The sequence below is a fragment of the Acartia tonsa genome, chromosome 3, assembly GCF_053477335.1.
Source record: "Acartia tonsa isolate MP-2025a chromosome 3, ASM5347733v1, whole genome shotgun sequence".
Classification (NCBI taxonomy): Eukaryota; Metazoa; Arthropoda; class Copepoda; order Calanoida; family Acartiidae; genus Acartia; species Acartia tonsa.
This window is the reverse complement of record NC_137262.1, coordinates 36,345,397-36,360,324: the sequence shown is the minus strand read 5'-3', so window position 1 is coordinate 36,360,324 and position 14,928 is coordinate 36,345,397. Positions and strand designations below refer to the sequence as shown.

Sequence of the window (14,928 nt, the reverse complement as noted above, 5' to 3'; positions counted from 1 at the left end):
ATTAGCGTAACGGACGGACGGACGGACGGACGGACGGACGGACGGACGGACGGACGGACGGACGGACGGATGGATGGACAGACAGACTGACGGACAGACAGACTGACAGACAGACAGACAGACAGACGGACGGACGGATGGACATTTGAATTATAGAGTAGCTTCGCTACTTAAAACAGATAAGTAGGATAATTGTTGTACACAAATTGATTTCAGCATGTTTTAAATGAACTTACAGAGTCAAGGACGTCCAAGCTTTTTGATTTGGGGGAAAGGGGGGGGGGTAAAAATTTGTGGGGGTAATCTTTATATCATAGAGGCAAGGACGTCCAAGCTTTTTATATTTTTTGGGGTGAGGGGGAGATTAAAAATTTAAAATTAAAAAATTTTGGGGGTGCCCCCAAATTAATTACTAACCTCTTACCTCCTACTCCCCCCCCCCCATCCCCACCTGCCTGGAAGTCCCTGTACAGAATGTAATGATTATAAAGTACCTAACTGCTACAAAAATCATCACCCAACGTTTAAGATTCTAACACGCCTGAATTAACAAAAAGAGCTAACGGTGGCGTAGGTACATACGGATATACACACCCTTATTATAAAAATGTTTTGCTTTTTAAAATAGTAAATCACTTATTCACAAATTGTTTTACTTTGTTTGTTTATTATGAAATGCAGCTGTTTTAAGGGTTGCCAGCTTAATAATACAGACCGATTCAATGATTGCATTAATATGTTATGATGTTTATCTTTAAAATGGTGTAATTATAGTTATATTTAGCCTAGAAAAATGATAAAGATATCTATAGAAGCGTTAAATAATTATCTTTTTAATTACATAAATATTTTTTAGAAACAAGAACGAGAACAATGCATAGCAGTGTAAAATATAAATTAATATTTTTTTCCAAAATTCAATTCCTTCTGGTGATGTTATAGATAATATATCAAAAGTCAAATTTAGGTGGATGTTATATGAATATATAAAGCTTCTTTACAGCCAAAAATTTTGGAAAAAAAAATATCATTTATGGAGAAACAACAAAAGTAGGTTTATCACAAAACCTCGATTTTTTAGTCAACTGTTCTAAAAACAACCAAGTTATTACCTGTATATTATAAAGCAATGCCAGGCGATTAAAATGAGGTATTAAGCACTTTCTAACTCCAAAAAATGATTGTTCTAGAGCAAAAATTAGTTTCGCATTTTTGGTGACTCAAATTTGAAATTTGATTTGTAGCAAGAGAAAAATATTAAAAAAACATATTTTTTTTGTATAAGATGCAAATTAATGGTATCAATATATTCGCAAATGACTTATATACAGTTTAATACACTTTTAAGTCCATTTTTTGGGGGGCTTTGAGCGAACGTCAAATAAGGTTGATTTTATCTCTAGTTATGCAAGGCGAATGATGAATTAACTACATTATTACATATTCTATCCAATATTAGAGTTATAATAGAATAGTTGTTTTCCTCTTAAATAGGGTAGCTCTAATGATCTTAATGAATAAGATAATACGATAAATTCATGTACATTCCCAATTGTGATAATCATAATTACCCCTTTCATAGAATAAAAAATAGAACACTGCTAGTTTTTTTTAAAGTCCCCAAAGTCTGAAAACCAGAGAATGAGACAAGTATATTTTACAGTCCAATGGCATCTCCTCCCTGCCTTATATCCATCTAGACCAGCTCTCAAAGTTAATTAAACGTTAAAGAAGTAAAAAAACGCAATTTATCTCTCTAAATTATTTGTTATATTGAATACAGTTGTTAACAGAATAACATTACAAGGGGTTAGATCACCCCTCTCCCAAACCCTACTTGGTCAAATAATTTAGCAATAATGGTCAAAGGGGGGGGGGGGGGGGCCGGGGGGGTGGATGAGACAATACACATTGGTTTGCAATTCTAACCGCTGCCTGTTTTTTTCTTCTGTCCATTTCCGCTGTTTTGGAACATTTACGTTTGCATAACAAGGATTATAATATTAAATGGTATAATTTAATCATGACAGGTCTCAGATCAGGGATCTCAGAGGCAAAGAAATGTAAATTGAAGTTACTCCTAAATTACACCTTCAGTAGATAATAATTCTTCAAGGATACACCAACGAATGAGAAAACGTGTTATTTCAAAGTTAGGGACTAGTAAAATGTCACCTACCATCTTGTCGTAAAAAAAACATCGTTTCCATCATTTATGTTTACTTTTTAACATAATATTATTTTTGTGATTGTTATTGACACTTCAACTACATATTTATTTATTGAAATAATAAGTACATATTTTCTATGAGGCTTGATAAAAAAATTAATAATAGAGTAACTTTACTCTTTAAACACAGATCCAGAGAATATGCAAGAGCGTTCGCATAATTTTGTGCAATAGTAGGAATTTGCGGTAACTCCAGGGAGGGTGTGCTAACACTTTCACAATAGTAGGAATTTGTGGTAACTCCAGGGAAGGTGTGCTAACACTTCCACAATAGTAGGAATTTGTGGTAACTCCAGGGAGGGTGTGCTAACACTTCCACAATAGTAAGAATTTGTGGTAACTCCAGGGAGGGTGTGCTAACACTTTCACAATAGTAGGAATTTGTGGTAACTCTAGGGAGGGTGTGCTAACACTTCCACAATAGTAGGAATTTGTGTTAACTCCGGGGAGGGTGTGCTAGCACTTCCACAATAGTAGGAATTTTTGTTAACTCCAGGGAGGGTGTGCTAACACTTTCACAATAGTAGGAATTTTAGGTAACTCTAGGGAGGGTGTGCTAACACTTCCACAATAGAAGGAATTTGTGGTAACTCCAGGAAGGGTGTGATAACATTTCCACAATTTTAGGAATTTGTGGTAACTCCAGGGAGGGTGTGCTAGCACTTCTACAATAGTAGGAATTTGTGGTAACTCTAGGAAGGGTGTGCTAACACTTCCACAATAGTAGGAATTTGCGGTAACTCCAGGAAGGGTGTGCTAACACTTCCACAATAGTAGGAATTTATGGTAACTTCAGGGAAGGTGTGATAACACTTCAACAATAGTAGGAATTTGTGGTAACTCTAGGAAGGGTGTGCTAACACTTCCACAATAGTATGAATTTGCGGTAACTCCAGGGAGGGTGTGCTAACACTTCCACAATAGTTGGAATTTGTAGTAACTCCAGGGAGGGTGTGCTAACACTTTCACAATAGTAGGAATTTGTAGTAACTCCAGGAAAGGTGTGATAACACTTCCACAATAATTTGAATTTGTGGTAACTCCAGGGAGGGTGTGCTAACACTTCCACAATAATTTGAATTTGTGGTGACTCCAGGGAAGGTGTGATAACACTTCCAAAATAGTAGGAATTTGGGTAACTCCAGGGAGGGTGTGCTAACACTTCCACAATAGTAGGAATTTGTGGTAACTCCAGGGAAGGTGTGCTAACACTTCCACAATAGTAGGAATTTGTGGTAACTGCAGGGAGGTTGTGCTAATACTTCCACAATAGTAGGAATTTGTGGTAACTTCAGGGAGGTTGTGCTAATACTTCCACAATAGTAGGAATTTGTGGAAACTTCAGGGAGGTTGTGCTAATACTTCCACAATAGTAGGAATTTGTGGTAACTTCAGGGAAGGTGTGATAACACTTCCACAATAGTAGGAATTTGTGGTAACTTCAGGGAAGGTGTGATAACACTTCCACAATAGTAGGAATTTGTGGTAACTTCAGGGAAGGTGTGATAACATTTCCACAATAGTAGGAATTTTAGGTAACTCTAGGAAGGGTGTGCTAACACTTCCACAATAGTAGGAATTTGTTGAAACTCCAGGGAGGGTGTGCTAACACTTCCACAATAGTAGGAATTTGTGGTAACTCTAGGAAGGGTGTGCTACTTCCACAGTAGTAGGAATTTGCGGCAAGTCCAGGTAGGGTGCGCTAACACTTCCACAATAGTAGGAATTTGCGGTAAATCTAGGTAAGGGTGTGCTTACACCTCCACTTATATTATTACCTTGATGTTGTACCAGATTTTCATGTACTCTAATAATTTGATACTCCCAGCTGGGTAAAATAATGTTACCCCCTATCCACCACCTCCCCTCCATTTAGATGAACGAACTAGCCCATAAATGAGATCTATATTAGCAACCTAAAATGACAACACATTTTCCCCTGTCAATGTATGTTTTTTTCCATTCCTATAACTTTTCTAAAATGTTTTTAGTACACAAATATGACGCACAAAACTGCTTTTGTTTTGTTTAAAGTAGGCCCCATGTTTATTTATCTACTATAAAAATGTTTGCTATTGGATTACCGTAATTATAAACTGTATATTTTCTTTTGAACATTTTTGTGAGTGAAAATAATAAAAAAGAAACATTTTAATTAGATCCGGAAAAATGTTTTCTTTGTATTGAAAATCACTTTGAATTTTTTTAGCGGATAAAATTTTGAATAATTATAACAATCTTTGTATTTTGAATAGATTTAGAAATTTTAAATTTACGAGTGAAAGTAATAAAGATGTTACCTTCTTCATTGGATCGATAAAAAGCTTTACTTTTAATAGAATCAAAATGGTCCACGGGTTAGCTAAATCTTTTGGTTGATACAAAGACAATTGCGGAAGGCTAGAATCGACCCTTCACTTTCAATTTAAGTTTTAAAAAAAGTAAAAAAGGATAGAGGGGAATTTTTATGGGGGATATCGGGTATAGACCCTTTCGTAACATCGCACCTTATGGGGCGATTCTTCGTATTTTCACAGTAGCTTTTCTCCTATTTCTAGCCCCTGCGGGGGGCTCTAACCCTGCGGGGCCAATTACCTAACCCTGTGGGGCCATCACCTAACCCAGTATAACCTAACCTAACCTAAAACAACCTATAAAAAGCCATTTTAAAAATGCGACAAATCGCCCCTTATGGGGCGATGTTACGAAAGGGACTATTCCCGGAATATCTTTTGAAGGTTGAAGGTACTCTACCCATCAAAATAGTCTTTAACCTTTCCTGGACCATATCAGGTTATTGGTTAGCCAGATGTTTTACTACACAGACAGAAACACAAAAATAAGCAGACATCTTGTTACTTTTAAATAGGATGTCAACTTTAAAATGATTTTGTAATTTAGACAAAATCTGTTTTAAACTAATGATGTCATAAAAAAAAAACATTTAATTTCTGGTAACTTTAAATGAGAACAATTCTAATAAATTTGTTCTCTAATAAAAATTAATTGGATCCGGTGGAATTATTATTTTTTCACGTTTACAATGTTATTTTACCCGGATTTTATTTTGCAATGGTCAGCATTTTTAGTAGCGTAGGTACTCTCTAATTCACTTTGTCTGTCCGTTCGTCCGTCATTACGTAACTATATATGGAAATATGATTTTCTAAGCTGCGTTTCATGACAGAATGCTTATTTAATGGAGAAGATTCCCTATACCAATTTGAATCCAGTATTCTTGGTTCTTCGGTCTGTCAGCTATGCTACAAAATATAGATTTTAAAAAGCATAAAAATAAACGTTAAAGTTTTCGTGATTTTCTCTTATACAAGATTAAATTTATCTGATCTTAAATTATAATGTTTCTATTCCCTTCAATTATATTTGGCTTGGCAATTATTATCCTTTTTCTTTTTCCTATTTCTACGAATTTTATGTTATGATTTACTTTCGCTGAGCAAATTTATGTTAATTTAACCTTTCCGGCAGTCAAAAATCTTTATGTCGAAATTAGTTTTATTGCTTAATTTGTAGTGAGCTTAAGGTATAAGACTATACTAAAACCCCTTCTGTAGATTATGATTATTGATTACACAGAGTGCAAACTGTTTGATAAAAGTGCCTTAAGATTTTTTAATCTAATGTTTATAAAGATTTAGGTACCAATGTAGGTTAAAATACAGTCTAATGCCCCCTCGTTCCCTGTTTAACCTAACAATGTCGTATAATATTGACATGTAAGTTTACTCATATATTGTCGCAATTGTATCAATCGTTAAACTACAACTAATGTTATTCTTATATTTATATTTACACGAGTGGATGTGTCCCTAGCATCTAGGAGGGGTCATAAAGTATTACCGGCCAAAGACTATTATTTTAAAATGAAACAACCTTGATATTCTATAACCTATATGAAGGTTCCCTGAAATAAAAAAACTCAATCGGTTAAGTGGTTTATGAAATTTTAATGGGCAAACAAAACCTTAATACTTTATTTATATGGATTAAACATTACAAGAATAACACAGCTATGCATCGTACAATACAATTTGTTTTAACTGGCAGGTGCAATATTCCAAACTTTAAACCCATGCACGTCTTATGCTATATATGTCATCCTTTTTTTGCATAGTTGCATCCTTGTGAGAATATTCCTCTTGAATGAATTAGCACGGAACTAGATGAATCAAATTAATCTTCTAGGCTTCCCTTTAAAAGGACACTCAACTATTTTGTTTAAGTAGCAGAATTATATTATCCATTTATAAAAGGTAAAGGGTGTATATGTGTTGGTTGATATGGTTCTTCTTAATAGTGAAGGTTTTAAAAGAATTTGTTAGTTAGGGGATGGGGGGGGGTTTCATTTTGGGGGGGTAAAATTTTTTAAAGGGGGGGGGGTAATTCGCTTTTGGGGGGGGGGGTAAAATAGCGAGCGAAGCGGGCCGCAAATTTTTTTTACCCCCCCCAAAATTTTTTCCCCGGGGGTAAAATTTGATTGGGGGGGGTAATTACCCCCCCTGAAATCTGTTTGCAGGGGTAAATTTTGTTTACCCCCCCCCCCAAAATTTACCCACGGGGTAAAATTTTTTGGGGGGGGTAATTTAAATTTTATAAAATATTTAGTATAAAAAATTTTTTTTGTTAGAGATTTTTTATTTTGGGAGGAGGTATTTACCCCCCCAAAATTGTTTGGGGGTGGTAAATACCCCCTCCTTAATGGTTGGGGGTGCCTACGGCACCCCCAGGGTAGGAGTAAATTTTAAATGGGGGGGGGGGCATCGCCACTTTACCCCCCCCCCTTTGGACGTCTATGCAATCACATGTCTCCCTTGTAAAATTAAATCCAATAAAATACTAGTATTTTATAGAGGAGAAACTTGATTAGTGAATTTAGCGGCATATTATTTACAATTGTGTTGTAAATGTTGGATTTTCATGTCAAAATCTTGAAAAAATGGATGTCTCTTTAAGTTAACCCTTGTGGTAACCTTACTGCCCCTAGAATTATACTCAATTACATTCAGATTATATTTATCTACCAGAATTGCTCATATTTTACAAGTTGTGTTTCTAAAAAGCAAAACAAGAGTAATAATTGTCAGTGGTAGCCAAGATAAAAATCATGATAAAAATTGTAATCATATAATATGAAAACTTTACCATTTGTTTAGCAGAATAGCTACTCTATATCTAGTCCTGCAAACCCTTACAAAATATTATTTGCATTTATATATTTTAAGTTTGTCGAAAGCACTTTATAATGAACTCTAGTTGGTACGCTATGACGAGAGAGGTCAAAGAAATAGTTTAAAACCAACCTTAAGATATTTCAAAAACATTCCTGGAAAGTGCAACCAATTCCAAACAGAATTCAGAAAACTTTAACTTTAGAAAACAACATTCCTACTTTATTTTCTTAATAAACTTTCTGTTCCTTTCAAATCTTATTTGTTGGAAGATTTTTATTCTTATCAGCATTGTAAAAACATCTTTTATTCATTCAGTGAGCCTCTTGATGTATCTTTATATTTGCAACTCTTTATTAATTTTAATACTAAATTAATAAGGATGACAACAAATTTTGTAAACGGAAAAACGGAGAAAGTGAGTTATTGAGCAGATATCCAGCGGTCACAAAAAAGAGAGGGAGAAAGAAAGAGAGAAGGATAGGATAAATAATAGAAAAGTAAGTTTTATAAAGATCAGCATCCGAGAAAATAACATTTCCTCCATAGTGTTTTGAACTTAAGGACATACATACACAACGAGTTACAGAACACCTTCACAACTAAAAATGTATCAAACAAGAGTACCAAAGGTTGCAAAAAAGGTTGCAGATGTTAATTCAATTTGATATCCTCTATCAAAGCTGGTGTTTTCCATAGGAGGGTTGATATTAGGCATATCTGAACTATCCAATTAATATATAACCTTGCGTAAATCATAAGTCTTTTTAAATATAAATTTAAAAATTTTAGGCTGAAATTAAGTTCCAAAATTTGACATCGTCATAAATAGGGTGTCTAAATCATGTAGCCCCGCTCCCCTATATAATCAATTATCTCTTTTATGCAATTAAAAAATCACTTTTATATCTATTTTTAGTTTCTAAGCTTTATTTCCTTTTATATAGCAGACAGACAAATTGTGTGCTAAAAAGTGCAAATAACAAATGCCAATTTTTTCTTATCATAAAGCTACTCAATAATCTAGCTCTTATCCTGCATTTGCTAACTTTAAAATAAAACAAATAATAGAACAGGGAAGAAAAATGTAGATATATATTTAAGAATCGAAAATGAAAAGAAATTATTTCATCAAGATAAGGGCTTGTAGAGGGGACACCCAGGAGTTCGTATCCAACCCCATTTATTTATTAGTGGAATGAATACACCCCCTACAGCCCTTTTCTGCACGCTCTGTAAACTTTATTTCAATAAGAATATACAAAATATTTTGTAATACAATCAACAATGCTATGAACCATAGATGATTTCATCCTTATTTGTTTGTCAATATTAGTTTTAACAATAAACCTAATATAGGTCATACTGTGGTAAGATAACAAATAAGAAAGTAAAAGAAAATTAACAAATGGTGCATGGTCACAGATAAATATAAATGCAACAAACAGTTGATGTCGATGTTCATTGAAGATTATTTATATTAAATGATTATTCGTTTGCTTTCCAAATTGCAATGTTGACTCACTGGGACTTCTTTTCTTTTTAAAAAAATATTTAACATTTTACTTTTGTTAAATGGTTTTAAAGATTTAAGAGTCTGCTGACTAGAGCCTTAAAATGTCTGCGATGCCTAGCCTCGTTTTATAGATTCTGTTTTTAAAAGCGAAGCTTTTCTATAATTAGGGTCGGCCCGTACGTCCGTAACGGTTAGCTTTTTTCGTTAATTTTGGCATGTCAGAATTTTTGTATAGATTTCAAACTTCAGTCGTTATGCGCGATTAAGAAAGCGTAGCATCTCTATAATTGTTACCAGAATGTCCGGACGTCCATTGTTGTTTTCTAACTTTTTGAAAAGCAAATTTTTATGTTATATAATTATCCGATTGATCTGATTGTCGAATGTTATAAGCGAAGCATTTAAAAATCAAGTCCTAAATGTAAGTATGTCCTTAAACCTTATCCTGTATTTAAGCAGTTTTTCAACAAATTTACTTACAATTTTGTTTCGACTTTTAGAAATTTATATTCTGATTATTCAGTTCTGACACTCTACAAGTTTTAATGTTCATTTGTCCTAACGTTTCAGAGCTTCGCTTATATAGATGTTGTCATCCTTGCTTTCTTATAAATAATATTTCAATTTGCATGTTGTTTATAAATTTAAACTTTAGTTTGTATTAATAAATTTTAGGTAAAATATTTTCAAATTTAGATCATTCATCTATAATGAAATTGAAAAATTAATGTTTTTGTCAAAAAATATACTGGAATAAAAATACTCCAATATTTCATAACGAAATTCAGCAATTTTCGCATAGGAGTAAACTATTCAGAATAAAACTCTGAAGGTGTATTGAACTTTGTATTTTATTTCAGAGGCAGACGGCCGAGCATCAGCACAACACCATACAACCCTCCATCCTATCCGCACTCCGTCAGTGGTGGTGCGGGTGGGGGACCAGCCCCCCTCACACAGGCATACCATGCAGTACAAAATGGTGGGGTCACCAACAACAGAGACTCGAGATATATTTCATTTTACAGCGGAGTCCGTTCGGCCGGTAGCTCATGGGGATATACTTATAATATGAAGTAGAGATTATTCAAGCGAATTTTTTTTATTTAAGTTTAAAATTTGTAACAATATTTCGCATAAATGATATCTTTAATAATCAATATTTGTCTATTTTCTGACTGTTTTCAATAATCAATTAACTTTGTAAAATATCATATAATTGTTATCATTTTTTGTTATCGTTTGAGTAGATTTAGTTTCTATATGTATATATAAATATACTTGTAATATTTTTAAGTTGTTTTTAGTTGTAAAACATAAAGTTGAGATAATTTATAAACAAAAAAGTATTTTTTTGCTTATTGCTCTGTTTCAAAAGTGCCTGGATATAATTACATATTTAACAAAAAGGTTAATTGAAGTAAAATGTAATTTGAACAATTGAACAAGGATTACAACATCCATAATTGGATAAGTTAAGCACAAATAAAATGATATTCATAAATATCAAGCATTTCCCATGAGCATTCAATTGTAAAATGAGATAAAAGAAAAACAATATTACATTTTTGGTGCTTTCTGTAGAGAACATAGACGGGGAGCCTAACCCTGCGTGGCTACCCAGTACCTAATATTAACTCTCTTAGCCTTACCCAAGATAAATAAACATAGAAAAGAAAAAATTCCCTCCTTTATTTTAATTTTTCTTTCAAAATAAGAGAGTGGGTTCAAGAGTGTTCTTTGTGTGATAGCGCCACATCTTTTCTACAAAAGTGCAAAATGATAAATAAACAGACTGGCACTCAATTCTTTTGGAAAAGTTTTGCTTTTGAACAACTTTAATGATTACAAAGTGCATTAAACTAATGACTTAATATTAGATGCAAAAATGACTTTATCCAAGGCAGCGCAGCAGAATATGACATTACAAAGCAAAAGAAGATATTACAAATACAATACTTGATTATCATGAAAAGTTAAAAAACATCAGGGATCTTGAGGGATACGATAATGAAAAATTGTTTAATTTTTATCTCCGATGATAATGACAAAATATTGGTTGAAAAATTTTGTCAGTCATAAGTTTTAAGCCAGGGAAAAAGAGAGCTTAATTATAAAACATTGGGTACAATTATAATTTACTATTGCCCCCTCTCTCCATTTGAAGCAGGGTTTAAATTGATTTAAACTTTGTATATTTACAAAAGCATATTTGTTTATATTTATTCATCTGAAGGTGTGCAAAGTATCGAATATTGAATTCAAACATACATACAGACAATATGAATCAATGATAAGCTTCACTGACAAGCAAAACCGCAATCTAACTAAGCTACCATAACTACAAATGTAATGGCTAATTCTAAACATTGACAATTTCAAAGAGTTTAAATAAAAGTAGCTAAAAAAAAGCTGATCTCTGGCTATATAAATTTGGTTGGGCTGACGGCTTAATATCTTAGAATTAAGAACCATAAATACAATTTTATTCATATGTATATATGTATCCGGAAGCAATTTGCCCATTTTAAGATAATTGTTTTAATAAAAACTGTTGCAACTTGTAATTAACAAATAGTTATAACAGCAGCTTTTCTATAATTAACTCTATTAAATTGCGTATGTTCATGTCATGTAACCCTGCGGGGTAATTTCTAATCTGAATAGGAAATGCACAAACATACATCTGCTTAAAAAACAATTTCCCAATTGAAAAGATTTTGTAAAGATTGTTTATCAGTCAAAATATCAACAAAATGATCTTTTTATTAGATTGTTTCTTATCTGAACTTCAATAGACTTTGATATTATTGTGTTAAATTTTCCTCGATTTGAAATGATTTTAGGGCTGTTGTTAAAAGTTTCTTTGTTTCCCCAAATGTTGCCTTATCCTTGGAAAAATTATGTTATTCGTTTGAGCCATTTTTTTAACATAAGTTTAGTTTTTGTAACAAAATATCATGTTTATATTTTAAAAAAAGATCAATTGTAAACATCGAAATAAGGCAACGGCTGCCATTAAGAGAGGGGACATTTATACAATAGTTCCCAAAGTTTTATAATAACGTTTTGATATTCGTTGGCTTAACAACTCCTATGACTTTAAATGAAATTTGATTGGTTGGTTCATTAAGTTGAGTTTCTAAATGTTTCAACAACTAACTGTAATCTACTGAAGCGGTAATTTTGTGTATTGTCACTGTGAATGTACATTAATTTATCGGATATTGTCTTATCCCTTTAGATCCCTGAATGGCTGCTCTGATTAAAAACATGATTTAATTACAAACTTTCTTAAAATTACATGATTAATATCGATTAAAATCACCAAATATCTTTTATTACATAATTCATTTATCATAAAAATAAAAAAAGAAAGTACCTAATAAATATGATTTTTGTAAAGGTTATTTTAAAGTATTCAAACGTGATTTTTTTAAACAAATTTCTAAAATTTCAAAATTTTACTTAAAATTCGCAAATGTAAAACCACTTTTCTCTCAAGCAGCTTTAATAAAATTTTCCAAATATTGTCATAAAATTATTTTATTTACAATAATGACCTTTGTCATTTCTAAATTTAATTTTTAATCACCACTTATGATTTTTAAATTTATTTAATCCTTTCTATTAAAACGAACATGTTATAATATTATATTATAAGATGTATATTTATAATTTATGTTGTTATTATTATTTGTTATAAATAAAATATATATTCTAAGAATACTATTTTTTATTGAATCTGTCTTTTTAAACATAAAAAAGAATATAAATTTCCATAAGAGCGGAAAGTGAACATTGGGAGTGACAATTTATAAATTAATAAGAAACATAATATTATTTAAAATCTATGTAATCTGTTAAATAATCAAGATTTTTTTTACGGATGCTTGCGAAAGAAAATTTCTCAAAAGCCTAAATCGAAGATGAGATGGTAGTACAGACAAACATTAAGATCGACACCAATATTAGATAAATACTCTAAGATCGGTAACTTAGACATTCAAATAAAAGAATAGAGGGGACAGTGGTTTAATTATTGTATGTTCACGGGGTGGGGAACCTGTACCGACTTACAATTGGGTCTTTGAATATCAGCCAATAGCGTCGGAATATTTACACAACCAAATTGCTAAAAAAGAGCAGCAAGCAATTTGCTAGCAGACGGAAAAGATCTTCACCGCTGGAACCAGGTAATTGTCGGGGTTACATCTATACTTATACATCTATTACTTAATCTTTTGCCAGTAGGGTTTCCTAACTTTTGTGACCAGGGTTGTTGGTTGTTGACCCTCATAGAAAAAACCATCTTACACGATAAGGAAATGAAAAAAAGTGCACATTTTTATTGTCTCTGTGGTATAGTTATGGATGTTTAAAATGAAACACAGCAGTTTTTATTATTTTCATTCTGCTCTAATTAATGCCAATACATTTTTGCATTTTATTCATTTTAAAGTAGGGCTCGGCAGCCGCGTCTCAGCAGCACATAATCGTTAAATTTTAATGTGCTTTTGAGCCAAAAAAAATCGGAAAAGATGGATTCTCTGTTAAGGAACAGGTTTAGACATCCAGCTGCTATCTAATGTTATAATACGACAATTTCACTAAGGCTAACGCGCTGCTGCCAAACCCTGCTTAAAAGAAATTACCACAATTATAAAGTTTTAAAACACTAAATTAATTCTATAGGATAGTAATTTTTATCAATTTTTAAGAACTCACCTCTGATATGTTTTTTTTCCAAAATATTATTCCTTTAAGTTTGATGTTGCAAAGCTATGACAGGGATATAAAGGGATAAAACAATGGCCGAAAAATTTATGTACATCCCCAATGAGGATACACAAAATTACAACATCTGGTTGAAACATTTCGACACTTAACTTAATGAACCAAACAATCAAAATTAAGTAATTTATATAGGCTGTTAAGCCAACAAATAAGAAAATGCTATTATAAGACATTTGGGACTAGTGAAATAAACAGTCCAATTTCCCCTCCCTCTCTGAGGGTATGAGCATATAAATCATGTTTGAAATTATTATAATTATATTACATTCCACAGAGTTCCAACATCTCAACAGTTCATTATCTCAACTTTTTTAATTTTTGGCCCCCTGAAACTTGTTGAAAAATGTTTATTGAACATAAACTTTACAATAATTTTATTAGGCGGTGAGTTAATTGACTCAGACAAAGAACATTATTAAAGAGAGATTGACTACGTTTTTATAATAAACAAATATAATTGAGGTGCGTTTCCTAAAATTACATGGGGTGGGGTAGTTTTTTTTCCATATGCATTGCGGCCTTATCCTATGCGGATAGTATAACCCTAATAGAGGGGTGGAGTAGGGAGGGGAGGCGGAGTGAAGGGCATAATTTTTTTTCTATGAGCTTTGCGCGCCATTTTAGCTCTAATTTTAATATTTTTTGCTCCCCCATTCCCTCCCCCCCCCAAAAAAAAAACACTTTGATTTCCTTACCGTCACTGACGTTCATGGCATAAAAGCTTCGCTTTTTGAATTTGTACAAAGGGTATGTTTAGGACTAAGTGGGAAAATGATAAAATTAAATGTATGAACACAATTCTTTTAGAGCAAAATTGGTGTAAGATTAATTACATAAAGTCATGTCATGGTTAAAAAATATAGGCTCTATCATAATGGAGGGAGGGGGAATTGAGCTGTTTATTACACTCGTCCCCAAAGTCTTATATTGACGTATTCCTATTCGTTAGTTTAACAACCTTAAGGACTTTAAATGACTACTGACTGGTTGGTTGAGTGTCTAAACTTTTCAACCCCTCATTAAAATCTATAGGAGGGGTAATAATCATTATTGGACATGCATATCAATTTAACGGCCATTGTCATAACACTTTAGATCCCTGCTCTATAATAGGCTTTAAGAGAACTCAATTAAATGGTTGTATTTAATTTATGAGTTGTGTTGTAAAAGTATAAAAACTAGGACAACTGTATTCA

At 32.6% G+C, this 14,928-nt stretch overlaps 1 protein-coding gene across 1 annotated transcript in view; it reads left to right on the top strand.

Annotated features, from left to right (window-relative positions):
- The window catches only part of LOC145314861 (uncharacterized), a 47,700-nt gene extending 35,505 nt beyond the window's left edge, over positions 1 to 12,195 (top strand). The window contains exon 13 of the mRNA XM_080154942.1: positions 9,796 to 12,195. Within this exon, the coding sequence (XP_080011068.1) occupies positions 9,796 to 10,015 (220 nt within the window). The 3' untranslated portion in view covers positions 10,016 to 12,195. The remainder of the gene's footprint in view (positions 1 to 9,795) is intronic.
- Positions 12,196 to 14,928: the final 2,733 nt, after the last annotated feature.